The sequence below is a fragment of the Myotis davidii genome, unplaced genomic scaffold (assembly GCF_000327345.1).
Source record: "Myotis davidii unplaced genomic scaffold, ASM32734v1 scaffold497, whole genome shotgun sequence".
Classification (NCBI taxonomy): domain Eukaryota; kingdom Metazoa; phylum Chordata; class Mammalia; order Chiroptera; family Vespertilionidae; genus Myotis; species Myotis davidii.
Window position 1 is genome coordinate 4,497,777 of NW_006288434.1, and position 17,159 is coordinate 4,514,935.

General features: G+C 43.8%; 1 protein-coding gene across 1 annotated transcript in view; it reads right to left on the bottom strand.

Annotated features, from left to right (window-relative positions):
- VPS13B (vacuolar protein sorting 13 homolog B (yeast)) overlaps positions 1-17,159 on the bottom strand; it is a 624,807-nt gene that overhangs the window by 82,166 nt on the left and 525,482 nt on the right. The window contains exons 42-45 of the mRNA XM_006760303.2: positions 15,343-15,539; positions 7,556-7,737; positions 5,960-6,309; positions 861-1,022 (exon numbers count right to left, since the gene is read on the bottom strand). Of these exons, the coding sequence (XP_006760366.1) occupies positions 861-1,022; positions 5,960-6,309; positions 7,556-7,737; positions 15,343-15,539 (891 nt within the window). The remainder of the gene's footprint in view (positions 1-860; positions 1,023-5,959; positions 6,310-7,555; positions 7,738-15,342; positions 15,540-17,159) is intronic.

The following is a 17,159-nucleotide window of genomic DNA, read 5'->3' on the forward strand; positions in this document are numbered from 1 at the left end:
AGTTGTTCAGCTGGTTGGAGCATCATCGTGTACACCAAAAAGGTGGTGGGTTCGATTCCCAGTCAGGGCACATTCCTAGGTTGTGGATTCAATCCCCAGATGGGAGGCAACCAAACAATGTTTCTCTCCCATCACATCGATGTTTCTCTCTCTTCCTCTCCTTCATTCTTCTCACTGCAATTTAAAAAAAAAATCAAGCCTAGCCAGCATGGCTCATTCATGAGCATCGACCTATGACCCAGGAGGTCACGGTTCGATTCCTAGTCAAGGCACATGCCCGGGTTACAGACTCCATCCCCAGTAGGGGGCGTGCAGGAGGCAGCCAATCAGTGATACTCTCTCATCATTGATGTTTCTCTCTCTCTCTCCCTCTCTCTCTCTAATCAATAAAAATATATTTTAAAACATCTGAATAAACAAATGAATAATAATAATACCCAACGCATAATGCTTACAGTTTACCAAACACTGTTTGGTGCCTTGTACGTATTTATTATTTAGTCCTCACCATCCCATGAAACAGTAACTGATATTATCCCCGTGTTACATGTGAGAAAGCTGATGTGTGGGAAGTAAAGCAAGGTCACACCCGGCCAGGATCTACACCTACGTCTAGATTCAGTCTCGTGGGACTGTGCCGTTCCACTGCCCGTGATCCCGGGAGAGCGTCCTCTCCAAGGGACGCTGGGAGCACCGTGCCCCCAACTCTCAACGTTTCTGGGTTCCTGTCAGGTGTGGATGACGTGGGTCCTTGGGAGACCCACCCAAAAGGAGAAATAGCTGGACACAGGCACACAACTGCAGAACAAGTGAACCGCCGGCCTTAACGATGGCTGTGCTGTGAGCTGCTTCTCACGTACCTGTGGGGATCTGTGCGAGCGCCAGCTGTACTGGTGACGGTGGAGGCTCGCCAGCAGGACGTTCTCATCAGTGTCCACCTGGCCAAACCGCAGCGTCTCCTGGGTGTCGTTACAGATCACAAAATGGCTGAAGACCAGCTCCTCCACCTCAGGGCATTGGTTCTGAAGGAAAAGGAATAGGAAAGCCAACGTGCATCAGATTAATTGCAAGATGTTTGGCAGCTGTCTGCCCAGTGGCGATTGTTACAACGCAGGAACGCTCAAGGATCTGCTGTCATTAGTTCGTGTATACAAAGGATTCTATACTTCCAGGACAAGCACCAAAAATACCTTAAAGAGATCTTACACGGTCCAAAAATATGTTTTGACTTATACTCCTGCAAAATAAATCATAGACACAGAAGAGTAAAAGAACAATGAGATCCCTCAAACTCTTAACATTTTAAAATGAATTAACATCCTACAGAGAACGCTGGGCTGGGCAGTGCACGTGTTTGAGCAGAGGGCTGGCGGCTAGAATTACCGTGTTCCTGGCCTTCTCAACTCAGCAATCAAGACCAATTACAAAGCCACAGTTTGTACCCTACAGAAAGTAAGGATCTTTTAGGTAATACGTCCCCAGATCCCTTAAAGGGGAGGGAGGTGGGGAGAGACAGAGAGAGAGAGAGAGAGAGAGAGAGAGAGAGAGCGTGTGTGTGTGTAAATGTGCTCAGGGAGAGATGCAAATAAAACCACAAGTTTCCCTCTATTGTTAAGAGGCTGCACACACAAAACAGACCTGCTCCAGAGTCGGGTAAGCCAAGTGCAGTTTTCAAGAAAGTATGTTAGCTAAAAAACAGGTGTTGCTGTCTGTTGCAGCTGATAGTCTTCAATCAGTGAATGTCTCCCATGAACCTGTGAAGGCTCAGCAAATTAGTAATGGGCTCCTGTGTTTAGGCCTCCTTTTCAGCTTAGTGGTGTCTCCCCTGGTTGCTGTTAAATTAAAACACTGGCAAAGTGATAGAGAATTTCTGTTCTTACTCTGGTTAGGTTATGGCTTAATAAACAGTAAGTATGCTTTGGGTAAATGAAAAGCTAAATAAATGATGCTTGAGAATGCAAGAATAAAAGCATAAACCAGCCCATCAATTTGCAGATGATGGGAGGTAACATGCTTCTCCGTTGGCCTGTTTCCTGGCTGTGGATGTAAATGACGCCACAATGCCACACACAGTCATTTGCTGTTTTACTGAATCCTCACGAGCACAGGGAGTTGCTCGATGGTGAGGCCTGAAGCCAAGTGGATGGATGAACCCACCTGAATCCAGGCCGGACCAGGACCTGACCTAGAACTCACCCAGAGCAGTTCCTGGGAGGAGGAATCCTCGTCACCTGCCAGTCCCCAGATGGGGGAAGTGCTCTGTGGCTGCAGCTGGTGAAGAGGCACTGAGGTAGCTCCTTCCAGACATCCCTGAGGACTCCCAAACCCTTGCTCTATCACCCAGCCATTCCCACCAAACCTCTCTGCTCCCGGATCGCCACCTTGCTGGACAGCCACACTAACCACGGAAACAGCCTCTGTTCAGTATCAAAGGGATGATAACAGCAGTTATCTGCTGTCTCCCATAATGCTCTCGGCTGTGGCTTTTAACCCCAAGCTGCGACTTCATGGCCTGCCAGCAGGTTCCGGACGTCCTGGCCCTGCCACATCCGACCTCCTCTCCACTTGCTCACGACAGCCCCTCTCAGGTCCTCCCACACGATCCTGACCACGCTCAGCTCACCCAGCACATCACTCTCCTGCCTCAGTGCCTGTCTCCTGCCTTGACAAGCTCGTTCCACTCAGCCTTCAGGCTCCTGTCCTCTGTCCTCAGAGCAGCCTCTGAGCCCTCCCCACATCAGGGCCCTGTTTTATGCCCGCATCTTACTCCATCTTTGCAGAATTACCCCTCTGGGACTTAGGAATTGTTTGTGTGACCGTGGGTTCAATATTGTCTCCATCACTGGACTCCATGCTTCATAAGGGCAGGAATCAGTCTGTGCTAGTTATAACTTTATCTCTAGTTCTCAGCATAATGCCTGACACATAAAATGCTCAATAAAAACTTATGAAACAAATATAGAAGTTCAATTTTTAAAAGTATGAACTGTAATAAATGCTCAGAATAGAAAAGTTAGAAAATACAGAAAGTCTGGATTGTTTTAAAGTCTCCAATTGCGATTAACATTTCAATGAATTTTCTTCCAGCAGTTTTTCTCTTCTGAGTGTCCCGCCTGTTCCTGTTCGAGTCCATCCTATCCAATCCTCTCTTCTGCACCTTATATAAGGTTCGTAATCAAATGGGAGTCCCATGTATAATTAGTTCTAATGGCTTTTCCATTTAGCATTATGTAAGCAACACAAGCTGCTCTCCTTGTAAACAGCTTTCCTCTCCTTTAGGCCCAAGAGCACAAACATGAAGACAGGATATGAGCCAAACTCCCACCTAGATAGACATCCCAAGGTTGGAATTCAGTTTTCATAATGAACTGGGATCTCTGCGCTGGGGACACAGAGGTTAAGTTACCAGATGGGCCTTGAGTAGAAAAAAAAAATCACATTACTTTCCTCATCTCTGAAAACTGACCTTTCATAAATGATGAGAGTTTTAGGAAAAAATGTAAATGAAAGAACACAAGGGGGTTGTTTACATTTTTCTAAAGAATACTCACAGTCCTCAGGGAGCTGTTTCCCTACTGCTCCTTCGGCGTGGGGCTCGTTATAACTGCAACACGCTTAGGCATTTCTTGGACTGTTTTAAATTCTGGTATAAAAGGATCATACACATTTCATATGACTTCCAGAGGCTAACCCTCAGAATGTTCACTCAGATGTGTAATTAAAAGGTGGCTTATTTACATTTAAGGTTTGCGTTGGAGTGTTGTGTAGGCATTTGTAGTTAAACAGAGATATCGTTTTGGTGTAAGATAAGACACATGAGTATAAGCCTGATTTTTAAATAAAAATCCCCTTTAAATGCTATTTTGTTCAAATGTGGGAACATGACATAAAAATAAAAAGCAAACTTCAAATGTCATTTTGGGTCCTTAAGCTGGTTTCACAAGACATTATTTACCAAAACCCCCCCCCAAAAAACCCAACCACAACAACCAAAAACAAAAACCAACAAAAAACTACCACCAGAGAAATCAGACACTAATGAAGGCTTCTGTTAATCTTGAACTTGGGACCTAAAGGTGAAAGGCCAAATTGTTTCCTGCTTCATCTGTCTGGTCCCTCTACACTGGATACAAATGACTTGTCTCAGAGATGAATCTGATAAAAAGTATGTGGAGAACTCAACATATCCTGCTTATTAAATTCCTATTTCTCATGGGCAACAATTACACTGTATAGATCACTATACACACAATAAAATCCAAGTTGGGAAACTAAGTTTCCCCTCTAAAGGGGATAAACCACATTCTGAATATTTTAGAAACAATGAACTTAATAACCTTTTATAAGCCCATTTCAATGTCACATGTCCTATAATTTTGAAGTTGTGCATTTCTGTATTTACTTTAGAATACACAGGCTTAGATGCCTACCACATTAAAACTTGGTGGCAAGTACCCTTGACACGGGAGGAAACAAGAAAATTACAGCAACAATTACAGAAGTATATCCGCTTGTGGCTCATGTTAACATTGCCAAATCCCTGTGTAAATCAGAACCAACTATTCATAGAATGTACCTGTCAGCAATATGCTACGTGACATATGGCTCTACTTAATCAAATATACAATTCCATTAAAAAAAAACCCCTCAGAATATTCCTTCAAGGCACTGGGCTAGCCAGTCATTCACACTCTGATGTGGTTTAAAACATTTAAATATTTATGCACTGTGTTATTTATATGTATGCCTGTGTCTAAGAGAACATTTTCACTCTGAGAGGGAACTGGGATTTCTGGAGGCCATTTTGCAGTAGTTGCTACACACGAGTCCCCTTATAATGGCCCTGATACCAAGACAAAAATATCCTACGTTTAAGTCCTCTATCAATGACTCTTTTATGTTTTCTAGGTTTGTTTTTTATTAAATGCATTGTTCAAAATATGACAAAAAACAGAAATTGGAGCCATGAAAGTTTTTTTCACATCGCTATTCGAACCAGCTGCAAAGATTTAGATCACACTAGCTCTTATTTTACGCATGTCCTTTGCAACAAGAAAACCATGGAATGCCCTTAAAAAGGAATTTTAAAATATAAAACAGATGTGTTATCTTCTTTTCCTTTGCTATTGTAGTGCCATGTTAGGTAATTAATTCCTTAGTCTTGTATAGGTCTTTGTGCACATAAAGGAAAGTTTATTCCCATAAGATTCTAATGCCCGAGAACTCAAGCCCCTCCCCCTGCACTGTGCCTGTTCCCATGTGAGGTCAGTGCGGGATGGAGGACCATTTCTCTTGGGGACCCGGCTCCACACAAATGCACGTAACATACACAAAGGGTGGGAAGTGCCTCAGCTTACGCAGCAACACGAACTTTATGGAAATACAATATTATACTGACTATCAGAAAGAGAAGAGGAAGTGATTTGTTCTTAAATCACTGAGTATATTATCGTCCAAACATTCCAATTAAAATCCATTATGAGTGATTTTTAATGACTCAAAATGGCAGACTGTCATAGGAGAAAGACTAAGCCCACCCGTGCTCACATGTTTCCTCTGTGGAAAGATGGAAGGCTTATTATCAGAGAGGCGCGCCCACAGGTCCTTCAGTCTGCAGTGGGTGCTCAGACAACGTGATACATAGCTGAGCTGAAGCTTTGGCAAACTAGAGCCATAAAACTTGAAAACTATTTCTGGGAATATGTTACTTTCCACACAGATGTGGTACATTAGTCACAAAAATGTGGGCATGTTCTCCTATGCATCTGTAGAGAACCCATATCCTCCAAAGCTTTTATGCATCACTTAGCCCAAACAGAGAAGGTCCCAAATATGATGGTGCCCATCAAACTCTTCGTTCTCTCACACTGGAGTTTATGCTTATCCCTAGAAGTGGTAACAGAGTGCCTCATCAGAGCTCACACGTGGACGAACTGTACATGGTCTCGGGTGCACGTACCTGTTGCCACGCCTGCACCGCAGTGTTTAGGGAGTGAACCGCGTGCTGCCCGAAGTTTACAAACACAGAATCGACGATGACGGTGCAGTCGAGCCGCTTTTCCACTGCATCGCTGGAAACGGCCATCTGTCCGGAGACGCTGAAGGGTCTCACCAGGCTCTGCATCGTCACGTTCCTGCACTCCAGAAGCTTGCAGTCTGCGTGGGCTGAGAACTGGATCTCCTGACAGACGGGACTGTTGCTCCACTGCCGGAGATACAGGTGTGGCTCTCGGAAGGAAATGATCATGTACTCCAGCTCAGGTGGCACATTTTTATCCGAAACAAACGGCTGTAGGTGGGGCGGCGGAGCTGTTGGAAAACAAGCAAGGAAAAGAGCAATGGAGACGAGCCCATGCTTTACGGAAATAAAGAGATGATATTTAAATTATTCGGTTTTTGGTTATTGAATTCAACACTGGATGTTTAATAAATTTAAACGTTCTCCTGAAGATAATGCAATATCTGAACTGCCATTTGATATTTGCAAGCAAAACTGGTTTGTTCAACCAACAAGGCCTCTTAAATGCATATTGTCTCCAAAGGTTACAGTCAGTTTCACAGGCAAACTTTGATCACAGAGACAAGAAAGAAAATGAAGAGGAGGTAAATATTTGAGGAGAGTTTCTTGGAAGTGTCTATATCTACCCACCAAATCTCAAAAGCAAAGTCATGACTCAGAGAGTTAGACACATCAGGTTGAACTCCATTTTTGCTGAAAAGGCAAGATGTTTAACAGCAGCTGTGTTTAGTTTTAATCTGATTTTCCCCCTTTTTTCCATTACATGTAGGTTGAAAACCTAATTCCTGAATAAAATGTATTGGCTAGAAAAGGTTTGGTAAAGGCTTTGAGGAATAATACATGTAATATTAGCAAATCTACAAAAGGCCACTTTGAGGCTGTGGGGAAATTTAATCTTTGACTGTACAAGCTTCTAAAAGTGCTACTCCTTCAAATTATCGGAGAAATTGCCAATCTTTTGTAGAATGTAGTCATGCTTTTAAAATAAGGTGATATCAAGCAGTTTTGGAATCTATCTGCCATTAATGTAATGGGTCAGGATATAGAACAAAAACATGTATTTCTTTCAAAAAGATCTAACTGGAATAATAGCAAAACCTGCAATTTTAGTAACTTGCTTGAAAATTCCTATTGAAAACATGCAAAATCATGTCAGTTCAATACAATTAGTAACCTATATAATAGGTCCATAAGACAGCTCAAAAGTAAGAGGCACACCTGTTATAAGTAAGAGGCACACCTGTAAGAGGCAGTAAGAGCTCACTGTTCGGGGAAATGAGGGCGCTTCTAATGCCTTTCACCAGCGTGTGGGTGGTGGTAGGCAGAGAGGACCTCTGGGTGGGGAAGTGATTAGCAATCACAGCACTTTGTAACATCACTAACACTCTAGTGCACAGAATGGAAACGCCTCCGAAACTTTTTATTTCCTCAAAAGAAATTATCTGGGTAAAAACAGATGAATTGTGTCTTGAGAACCCACAAGACAAAACAATGAGCATTAAGTGGATGTTATTCTGAGGCTAAAATGAACAGTACCTGTGCCTAGTTGGTCCAAGTGATGACAGAGATGGAACTCCAGGTGAGCAAACTGGAGGGAAATGCAAAGAGATGGGACAAACCACGGGGTGAAGCAGGAGTCCACCCGGGTGCAAGCAGCCAGGGCCGTTGGTGTTACAAGCTGGTCACAAGTGCTTTGAGAACCAGATTCACTTGCAGAGCTATGGGAAAGAAGAGAAAAAAGAAGTTCAATAACCTAAATCTCCCAATATCATGTAAGTGAAATGTCTTTCGATAGGGTTCTTAAAGCTAGTACACATAATCCCATAGTCAATGTTATCAAATCTTTTGTATTTACTCACATAAATTAGTTGTTTTTAAACATTTAGGTCATGTGATTGATCCCTATGAGCTACTAGCAGAAAAATTTCAAAGCCATTCCTCAAACCCCAGGCCATGCTGACATCTCTGAAACCCATTTTTTTCCCCATCTACATCTCATGTAACGGATGGACAATTTGCTCTCACATTAGTTTAAGATCAACACAACCCAGAGCATGACTGCTGTTCAAAACACCCAATACCTTCAGTGTCACCATAAATGTTTCACTTCTGCAGATTGTCCACATCCATGTCCCCATGTGAACTAGTCAGTACTCTTTACTGAACTTCATACCCACTGAATGCTGTACGAAGTGCCACACAGTCCTGACCATGATCAGAAGGACCCAGGTCCCATGGACCATTACCCTGCATGGCTGTCTCTTCACTTGCTCATCCTCTTCACACCATTTCACACAAGTAAAGCTGACCAGCCGGAATAGTGAGGGCACTGGCACGAGGGAAGACATTTGTAGGGGTGGCTGCTGGTGTGCAGGGGGACACGCTGCCTCCGCCCCCGTGCCAGCAGAAGCCCAAGAGCTGGGGATTGTGAGGGGCAAGGTGCAGCCTGGCCACTGTGCACGCTGAGTGATGCTGCCCACGTCCCTCTCACTGTCTTCCACGCCCTTCTTCCCAAATCCAAAATTCCTCTGCAGTTATGGTAGCTTGGCTCCCCAATCCATGAGGAGCCTCGCGAAGTAACACTGTGATTTACAGTATCTTAGGGAGAACTTCGACAGGAAAAACTAAAGAAATAAATCCTTGGTTTTCCAAGAACTCACAGTCTGACTGGTGATATAAAATATGTGGACATTTAGAAACATTATACAACAGCCACCACCCACGGACAGAAAAGTCAGAAGAGCTGCCAGAGTGGAAACAAGGAACGCGGGATGGTGTGGGGTGAACCATGTGGATGCTCGGAGTGCAGATCTTCAGCTGAGTACTGAGAGAGGCAGCGGAAAAGCTGGTGAGGAGAGCTGGGGAGAAGGAGAAGCTGGGGAGAGGAGAAGCTGGGGAGAAGGGGGCGCTCTCTCTAAGGGGAAGCTGGGGAGAAGAAGCTGGGGAAAAGGAAAAGCTGGGAAAAAGGAAAAGCTGGGGAGAAGGAGAGCTGGGGAGGAGAGCTGGTGAGGAGAGCTGGGAGCGCGGCCGCCAGACGCAGGGTGCAGTGCGGGTGAGGGATCTGCTCAGTCAGGGCACCCGAGCTTTGTAAGGCGACCTCTGCCAAGGCTGGAAGAGCACAAGCCCTTGTTCTTCACTTACAGAAACCTGCACCCACTCCCACTGGAGTCACTGAGAGATGAGGGACACAGAGCGTCCACACGGGTGGAACTGTGCCTTCACTCACATAACATAGTTGTGGGTCCGGAAGCCATTGGGTCCCTTGTGTTTGTATCTTGGTGAATGCTCAGAAATTGGCCATCAGAGAGCTTTCCGTCATCTTCCATTAGCTAATAACCTACTGCACTTCCTACCTTCAGAGGCTGGCGAGTTGAGGGAGCTGCAGACACCAGACATTTCTGCCAACTGTTTGCTAACTTCCTGTGAGAGGCTTCACCCGGGCCTTTCCTGCAGAAACTTCCTCGGTGAGTGCATGCCACCTCTGCCCGCCGCCCAGCCCTGGCGAGCTCTCTGGCTGGAGACCATCTTGCGTTTCTGTCTCTTGATTTACGTCGATCTCGAGAACGACAATGCGTGGATAACAACCTTCACCTGAAAGGCTTGCCATCCTATCTGCACAATCAAGTCATCGGGTGCAGCTGCTTTCCTTTTCATCAGGGCCGCTGACCGCTTCCTCCCCGCCAAGGCGAAGGCCAAGAGGCAGGGAATGACTGCATCCTGTGTCTGCAGGAGCTGGCCATCATGTGCCCCCCCTGCCCTCCAATTTCCTAAAGCGGAACTTTCTCCTGTATCCTTGCCCAGAGTCTCCTGGGAGCATAAAGTTTAGCACTTAATAGAACCCTCCCCTTTTCTGGCTGGCCAACAGGGTACCGTGCTGGTTGTTCAGTTCAATATGAATCGTTGGTGTTTACCGTTAGTTCCCAAGAGGGACCTCACACTCACACTGACGTTCACCTCCATGCAGCGTTGTCTCTCACACGCTGGCTCACCTAAACCAGCAGTCGCCAACCGGTGGTCCGAAGACCACTGGTGGTCTGTGAGGTCCGAAAGGTTGGCGACCGCTGACCTAAATGCTCTCCTCCTCCTGCAGGGACACTGCAGTCTCAGACACTGCCTCTCAGACACTGCTTTGCCCAGGATGGGAGAGTGCTATCATTTTAAAAATGTTTCAACTCTAACTCAAAATAAGAAATATGCTTTTATTGTAGCCTGGTACACATTAAAACGAAGGAGGGGGTAGGAGGTTTACTGAAAATATGACACTGATATTTTAAAAATTGTGGTAAAATATACATAACATAAAATTACTATTTTAGCCATTTAACACTATACAGCTCTGTGGCATTAAGTGCATTCACACTATTGTGCGACTGTCACCACCATCCATCTCCAGAATTCCCAAAATGAAACTCTATACCCATTAAACAATAATTCCCCATCCCCTCTCCCTCATTCCTTGGCAACCACTATCCTATTTTGTCTATAAAATTGACTATTCTTGGTATCTCATATAAGTGTAGTTATATAACATTTGTCCTTTTTACACAGATACTTTCTCTTTTATTAAAAAAAATTCCAACTGCAATTGATTTCATCACCCACTAATGGGCTGCAACCTGTGGCTTACAAGCAGGCTTAGATGGGCCCTCAGGGAAAGGACTGCCTATAAAGAGACGACAGAGAGATGGAGGTAGGGACAGGCAGAGAGATCGCCCGGGTTCAGAGAGTAAGCACCATGCCACACAGACTGAGTTGGCAGCATCAGCCCAGAACCGAGGGTGTGACCTGAGGAGCAGGGGGAACCTTGGGGAATGTGTATGGAGAAGGACTCCCTTGCAAAAGGCCAACTCCCTGGAGGGGTTGTTACATATAGTTAAAAGGAAATGGAAAAAGGCTTCACAAAGACACTTGGGTAAAATGCAAGCATTCCTTCTACCCAAGGGAGAAAAGGCAAAGATAAATTTAGCCCTGGGAAGGAATTTTCTGGATAAATCCTGGATTATATCACGGGATGACTAGAAACATAGGTGACAAATTAGTTCCAAATGTCAAGATTTACGTCTGAATCATTTATGAAAGACAAAAGGTTTTTAAAAATGGTACCCAAGGAATTTAGGTTCATCGGAGAGTGCAGACCCTGGGAGCCCCGTGGAGGGGACCCATATCTGGAGGCCCCGGTCACCTTCTGGTAGAATGTTCAACCCGTGGAGAAAAGAAACAATCCAGGGACTTGCCCTTCACGGCGCTCTCTCTCTGCTTCCTCCCCACCTATTGGGCAAGAATCAGGGCTCTGGGAAAGGAAAAGCATCGACTCCTCCTCCTCCTCCTCGCTGAAAAGCTGCGGGCCACTGTCTCGGGATTCCCGACTACGAGCGGACAGTGACTTCTTCCCTGGGCTCTTTAGGGCCTGAAGAGAATGGTTTTTGGGGGCACATCCACAGATGAAAGTGCTCCAAAACACTCACCAGAGTTTCACTTTTCAGTGCTGAAGAAATAGCCACACACCTTAAGCCATTTCTCTTTCCAGAATGTCTTCTAGGAACCAGCATTTTGGGGGTGGGGATAACAAGTCCTTGTGGGAAAATGACCATGCAAGGACAACGAACGACCACAGCTGGGGCACAGGTGGTCAGAGTTCAGATGATCACAGAACTTGTAAATGTTGGCTGGACATACATATCAGGTCTGCACGGATATTACTGTGCTCCATAAATGCCTGGGATGTGTGTGACTTCGCTTATATCACATACTCTGGGCATTAGCCATGTCGGTGAGGATAAGAGGGGAAACAAAGTTGGAAGTTTTTCTGGTCCATCAGAAGACATCTCGTTAATACCAAACCCAGGGAACCTACCAGGGAGGCTCAAAGCCTGAGAGTGGGTACCACTCCATTCCCTTGTTTCCCTCCTGGGACGAGTCATGGGTAAGAAGCTGTAAATTCCAAACAGAATGTGTGCTTGCTGCCTGTGTTCTGTTTGCCCTCTAGATCCATTTTCTACTCTTCCCCATCCTTTTCTTTGCCCCTGGACTATATCAACAAGATGCTTTGCCCAGCTGATGTAGCTCAGTGGCTGAGTGTTGACCTATAAACCAGGAGGTCATGGTTAGATTCCCGGTCAGGGCGCATGCCTGGGTTGTGGGCTCGATCCCCAGTTGGGGAACTGTAGGAGGCAGCTGATCGATGATTCTCTCTCATCGTTGATGTTTCTATCTCTCCCTCTCCCTTCCTCTCTGACATCAACAAAAATATATTAAAACAAACCCCAAAACAAGCTGCATTGTCCTTTGATTGGGCCAGTGGGAGGTGCCCACAGGAGAGGAGGGTGAGGGTCGTATTCCTGACTCCTTGGCAGTATCTCCATACGTTGCTGTGCCTCTCTTACACAAAGTACCTACCACACCTGCTCGGCGTTAGTTTTGGTAATAATGCTCCGTCACCTGGATCCTTTAGGCCTAAGAGTGGATGGTTCCCCAGGGTTCCCAGCTCCATCCCTTAAACCTACCCACGTGGACCTTTGTAAATAGTCTTTTCATTCAACTCTCCTCAATCCTCCAGTCAGAGTGTGCCTTCTGCTTCTTGTTGGGGCCTGATAGAGGGGGTTATTTAGGCTTCAGCAATGGGTGTGGGCAAACACACAGACGATGAGATTAAAAACAAGTGGCTGAAATGGATATCTGATAGGGCTTAAAGGTCATATCTCTTGCTTCCGGTCCAGTTCACAAGCAAAGAGAAGTCTCCTAAAGGCCAAGACTATTGTGGAACCTAAGCTTGAATTTAACTCTACTTCAAATGCTAACTTAAAAAACCCCCACCATAATCATTACTCATCACTCATTTTCATATGATCAAGCAAACCATTAGCTACAATAGTGGAATGTAATATTACATATACGGTGATTGAATGAAAGATCATACACCTGCATGGGATAAACAGACCAGGTATAAGAGTGTGAATCTTTTGTCTCCAGTTCTTTGCTGAAGACTAGCTTCTCTTGGGACGAGTTAGCGCCTATTCATCCATTAAGGCCTCAGCTTAGAAAACAGGTTCTTGAGGCCAAAGAGCTAGCTGGGAAGAGAGATCTGCCTTGGAGCCCGGCCGCTAATGTGAAATTCTCCACTAAGCAGTGCTTCCACTGCACAGGTCCAGTGATGCTGTACCACTGAGCTGCCTACACTATTGCAACTTTATGATAACTATGGACATGGGAGTTATTCTTTACAAACTTTTTCTTTCTTCAGTAATGTACAGTCTGATGAATATCCTTCTCAAACCAAAGAAAATGTTACTTATAAGACCATCTCTTATTATAAAAGTGTCAAGTTTTTGTCCAGTTCTAGATTTCTAGTGACAGAATATACTGGAGCTAACTGGAGCAGTTCTTTCATAATCAAATGCTGACGTTCATCACAGCACTGATGTTTTCTTTCTAGAAATTGGGTGAAATTTATTTATTGTCCATTCTGAAAATGTCTTAATAGTGTTTTATTATGTGGGCTTTTAAACCAACTTTTTAAATTTCAATTTCGTTAATATCAGTTTCTACCTGAAAAATAGTTAATCTCAAACAATTTAAAGCAAGATCAATTGTGAAATATTAGGTAAGTTGAAAAATCCCAGGTGAGGGCAAAAGATCTGTGCTTACAGTGTCAGAAGCTTGGTGAAAAATTGCCTGAATTTGATTGTCTGCATAAATTTCCAATCCCCAAAGGCTCTACATTTCTGTAGTGCTAAGCTTACCACAAAAGTAATTTTTATGGATGTTTCAGATTCAGAGGAATTAACCTTGTCTAAAATGCTCCTTTCAATAATGAAAATGCATTCTTTCATAATTAGAATCAAGAAATGATTTCTAACCTGACAGTAAATTTTATTACACATAGTTCTATTTTCTGAGGTTTCCTCATTTCTGACTAGGTAACCTATACTTAGATTAGGCAATCTTTCCATCCATCTGCTAATTCTCACAGGATGGGTGTTCTTTTCATTGCTGCATTACATACAGGTAAAATCAAGACCCCACTCCTCTGAAACATTTTCACTAATCGTATATTACTGGGTACCCTCTGAGAAAGGTAATTATTTTTGAAGAGCCCAAATGACCTAGAAATAGAATATATAAAGTATGAAGCATATTATTATTAAGCATACAAAGTCATCAATTAAGAAGACTGGGAGGCAACAGACTAAAATGTTAACAGGTTATTTCACTGTGATATAATTATGCATGGAATAGTGTCATACTTTCCAATGAACTCTTCAATGAACATACATTGTTATTAATAAAAAAGAGAGAAAGCATTCAAGCTCTATAAAATATAAAGTGACAATCAGAATATCCAATGGTGTACTATGATTATGAGCTTGTAAAGGTGTACAATAGTGGGCAAAAATAAAGGTAATAGAAAAAACAGTTGATTTTCAGGGAGTTTGAATGGTGGATTCCTTTTCTCTCTGTTAGTGTCAGATACTGTTTGGGGGGCGGGCAAGGAGGGATTATATAAAAGGAGTAAGATTCTTCCATCAGGAGAACTGGAAGGCAGGACACTGGAAACAATGGGCAGCAGGAGGGGGTCACAGGCCACTGTCCATAGAACATCACATGGGCAAAGGCACGCTCCACTGCGTGTGATGCGGTTACTTCTTTTATGGGAGCGTGAAGAGGAAATGCTGAGGCTCCCCTGGAAATGGGGACAATCTGGGCCCTTTTTGCCAGGAACTAGGTGTCCTATAGGAGGTGTGGGACAGGAAGCTCTCGGGACAGGGGTCAGGATACCTCTATAGCTCTAGAGACTGATGTGACCAAACCGAAACTAGAGCTAAATAAAAGTTTGGCTATTAGAAATCCTTTGGGTATATTATTTTGGTTAGCCAAGTTATTCTACTGTCTGGAGGTTTGTCTTTTATAGTTATTCTAAAAACCACTTAAGAAGGAACTATTTCCAAAAGTTATCTTTTTAGAAGGAAACAATTCAATCTATTTATCCATTCCCCTCACCCTCCAATTTCCTAAGGTTATCATTATACAAATTGTGAGGTATATATGGCTCTTTTTCTCTATTTTTTGGTTCAGGATGACTGGATTCTTTTGGTAGTTTGTTTTTTGCACTTTTTATATTTAAGGAAGAGGTTCTTAGTCAAGGCTTAGTATGAGCAAAACAGGAGTTTTAGCACACATATTTGAAACACCAGCTCTCTCTGCTTCCTGGTTCATCTGTAACTGAGGCAGATAGAGCTGCTAGCTGCTAAGTGAGGGGTCACCAGATAAGATGACAATGATGGCCTCCCCAGCACAATGCCTCTATTCCATTTCCATTGAGTTACCTTTGGTCATCAGCTCCGTTCTGACTGCTGTTCAAGACAATTCTCCAAAGATCCGAGGATACCAGTGTCTTCTGGTCATTCACAAGATTGACATCTGGCAACTGCAGTTCACACACTTTGCTTTCAGACAGACTAAATTCTCGAAATGCAACAAAAACCTTCTGGAGTTCATCCCAGTATTCCAAACTGCAAGGAATCTATATTAAAATAAAAAAGGTTTCAGAGGGTGCAAATGGGAACTATGCTGCTATGTTTGTTAAAGTGCAAATTAAACCTTCAAAGAAGCTTCAGCATTATAAGACTTTTAAAAAGGGTTAAATAGTTCATAATTTCTTTATAATGAATACTTATATTTATGTTGTTTACCTATTTTATTTTAAGAGACCCATTCAAGAATATATGAGCTCTTCCAGTGGTGATGCCCTCCCCAGGACAACATGCCCCTCGCCAAGGACGTCCTCCATCCCTCTCCAGAAGAGGAGAAGAGAAAGCAAGAAGCACCAGGTGCAGAGCCCCAGTTCCTACTTCCTGGATGTGAAACGCCCAGGATGCTGTAACATCACCACCGCCTCTGGCCCTGCACAAACGGTCATTTTGCGTGTTGGCTGCTCCGCACCCTCTGTCAGCTGACAGGAGGAAAAGAAAAGCAAGGCTTGCAGAGGATGCTCCTTCAGAAGGAAGCGGCACTAAAAGCACCTGAAGCAAGATGAGTGGGGAGTCATCCCAATAAAACCGACTTTGGATGCAAAAAAGAAACAAATGTGATAAGAGCCAAGAAAGTTTTTAAGTGAAAGTGAAACAATGGGGGACAAATTACCAGGTGTTAAGTGTATTATAAAGCGAGAGTAATCAAAAGATAACATTGTAGTAATAACATCCAAATAGATCACTGGTTCTCAACCTGTGGGTCGCGACCCCTTTGGCAGTCGAATGACCCTTTCACAGGGGTCGCCTAAGACCATCCTGCATATCAGATATTTACATTACAATTCATAACAGTAGCAACATTACAGTTATGAAGTAGCAACGAAAATAATTTTATGGTTGGGTCACAACATGAGGAACTGTATTTAAAGGGCCAGAAGGTTGAGAACCACTGAAATAGATTAAAAGAATAGAATAAAAATAGTATAAGATATAAGCACCAATACATTTTAGTATGTAATAAAGATGTCATCTCAAACAAGTAGGGGAAAGAGGTTGCAAGAACTGGCTAGCCATTTGGTAAAACCAAAGTGGGTCCCTACATCATTCCTGCATTAAGGTAAATTTCAAAAGGACCAAACGTTAAAGGCTAAAAACTAAAAGGTTAAAATTTTAAAAATCAGTTGATATTTTTATCATAATAGGGCATCCTTTTTCCATGCATGGCTTGGAACTCACGGTTGTAAAAACCCCACAATCGATGAAATAAAATTGAAAAACAAAACAAAAACAAAGTAGAAGTATAGTCAATGATAGACCTGGGAATAATTGTTGTAATAGCAGAGAGCTCTTATAAATCAGTAAGATGGTAAGTGAGCACATAGAAAAATAATAATGGCAGTTGTTGGAAGAGGCAATTCGCCATGGGACTTAAACGTCTCTGCATATTCTTACTGCTGGGGTCCAACCCCAGCAGGTCCGGGGGTCCCCAAAGGTGTGGACGGAGTCGGCGAAGAAGGAATGACATGGAAGCAGCATTCAGTTCATCAGCATAGTTGGGTTCTCTTGTCAGGGTCTCCAACCAGGTTCTCCAGGTTCTCCAGCCAGGCTCTGTAGCCATGTTCTCTCACTAGGTTCTCCAGCCAGGTTCGGGTTAGGTTCTAGCAAGGTTC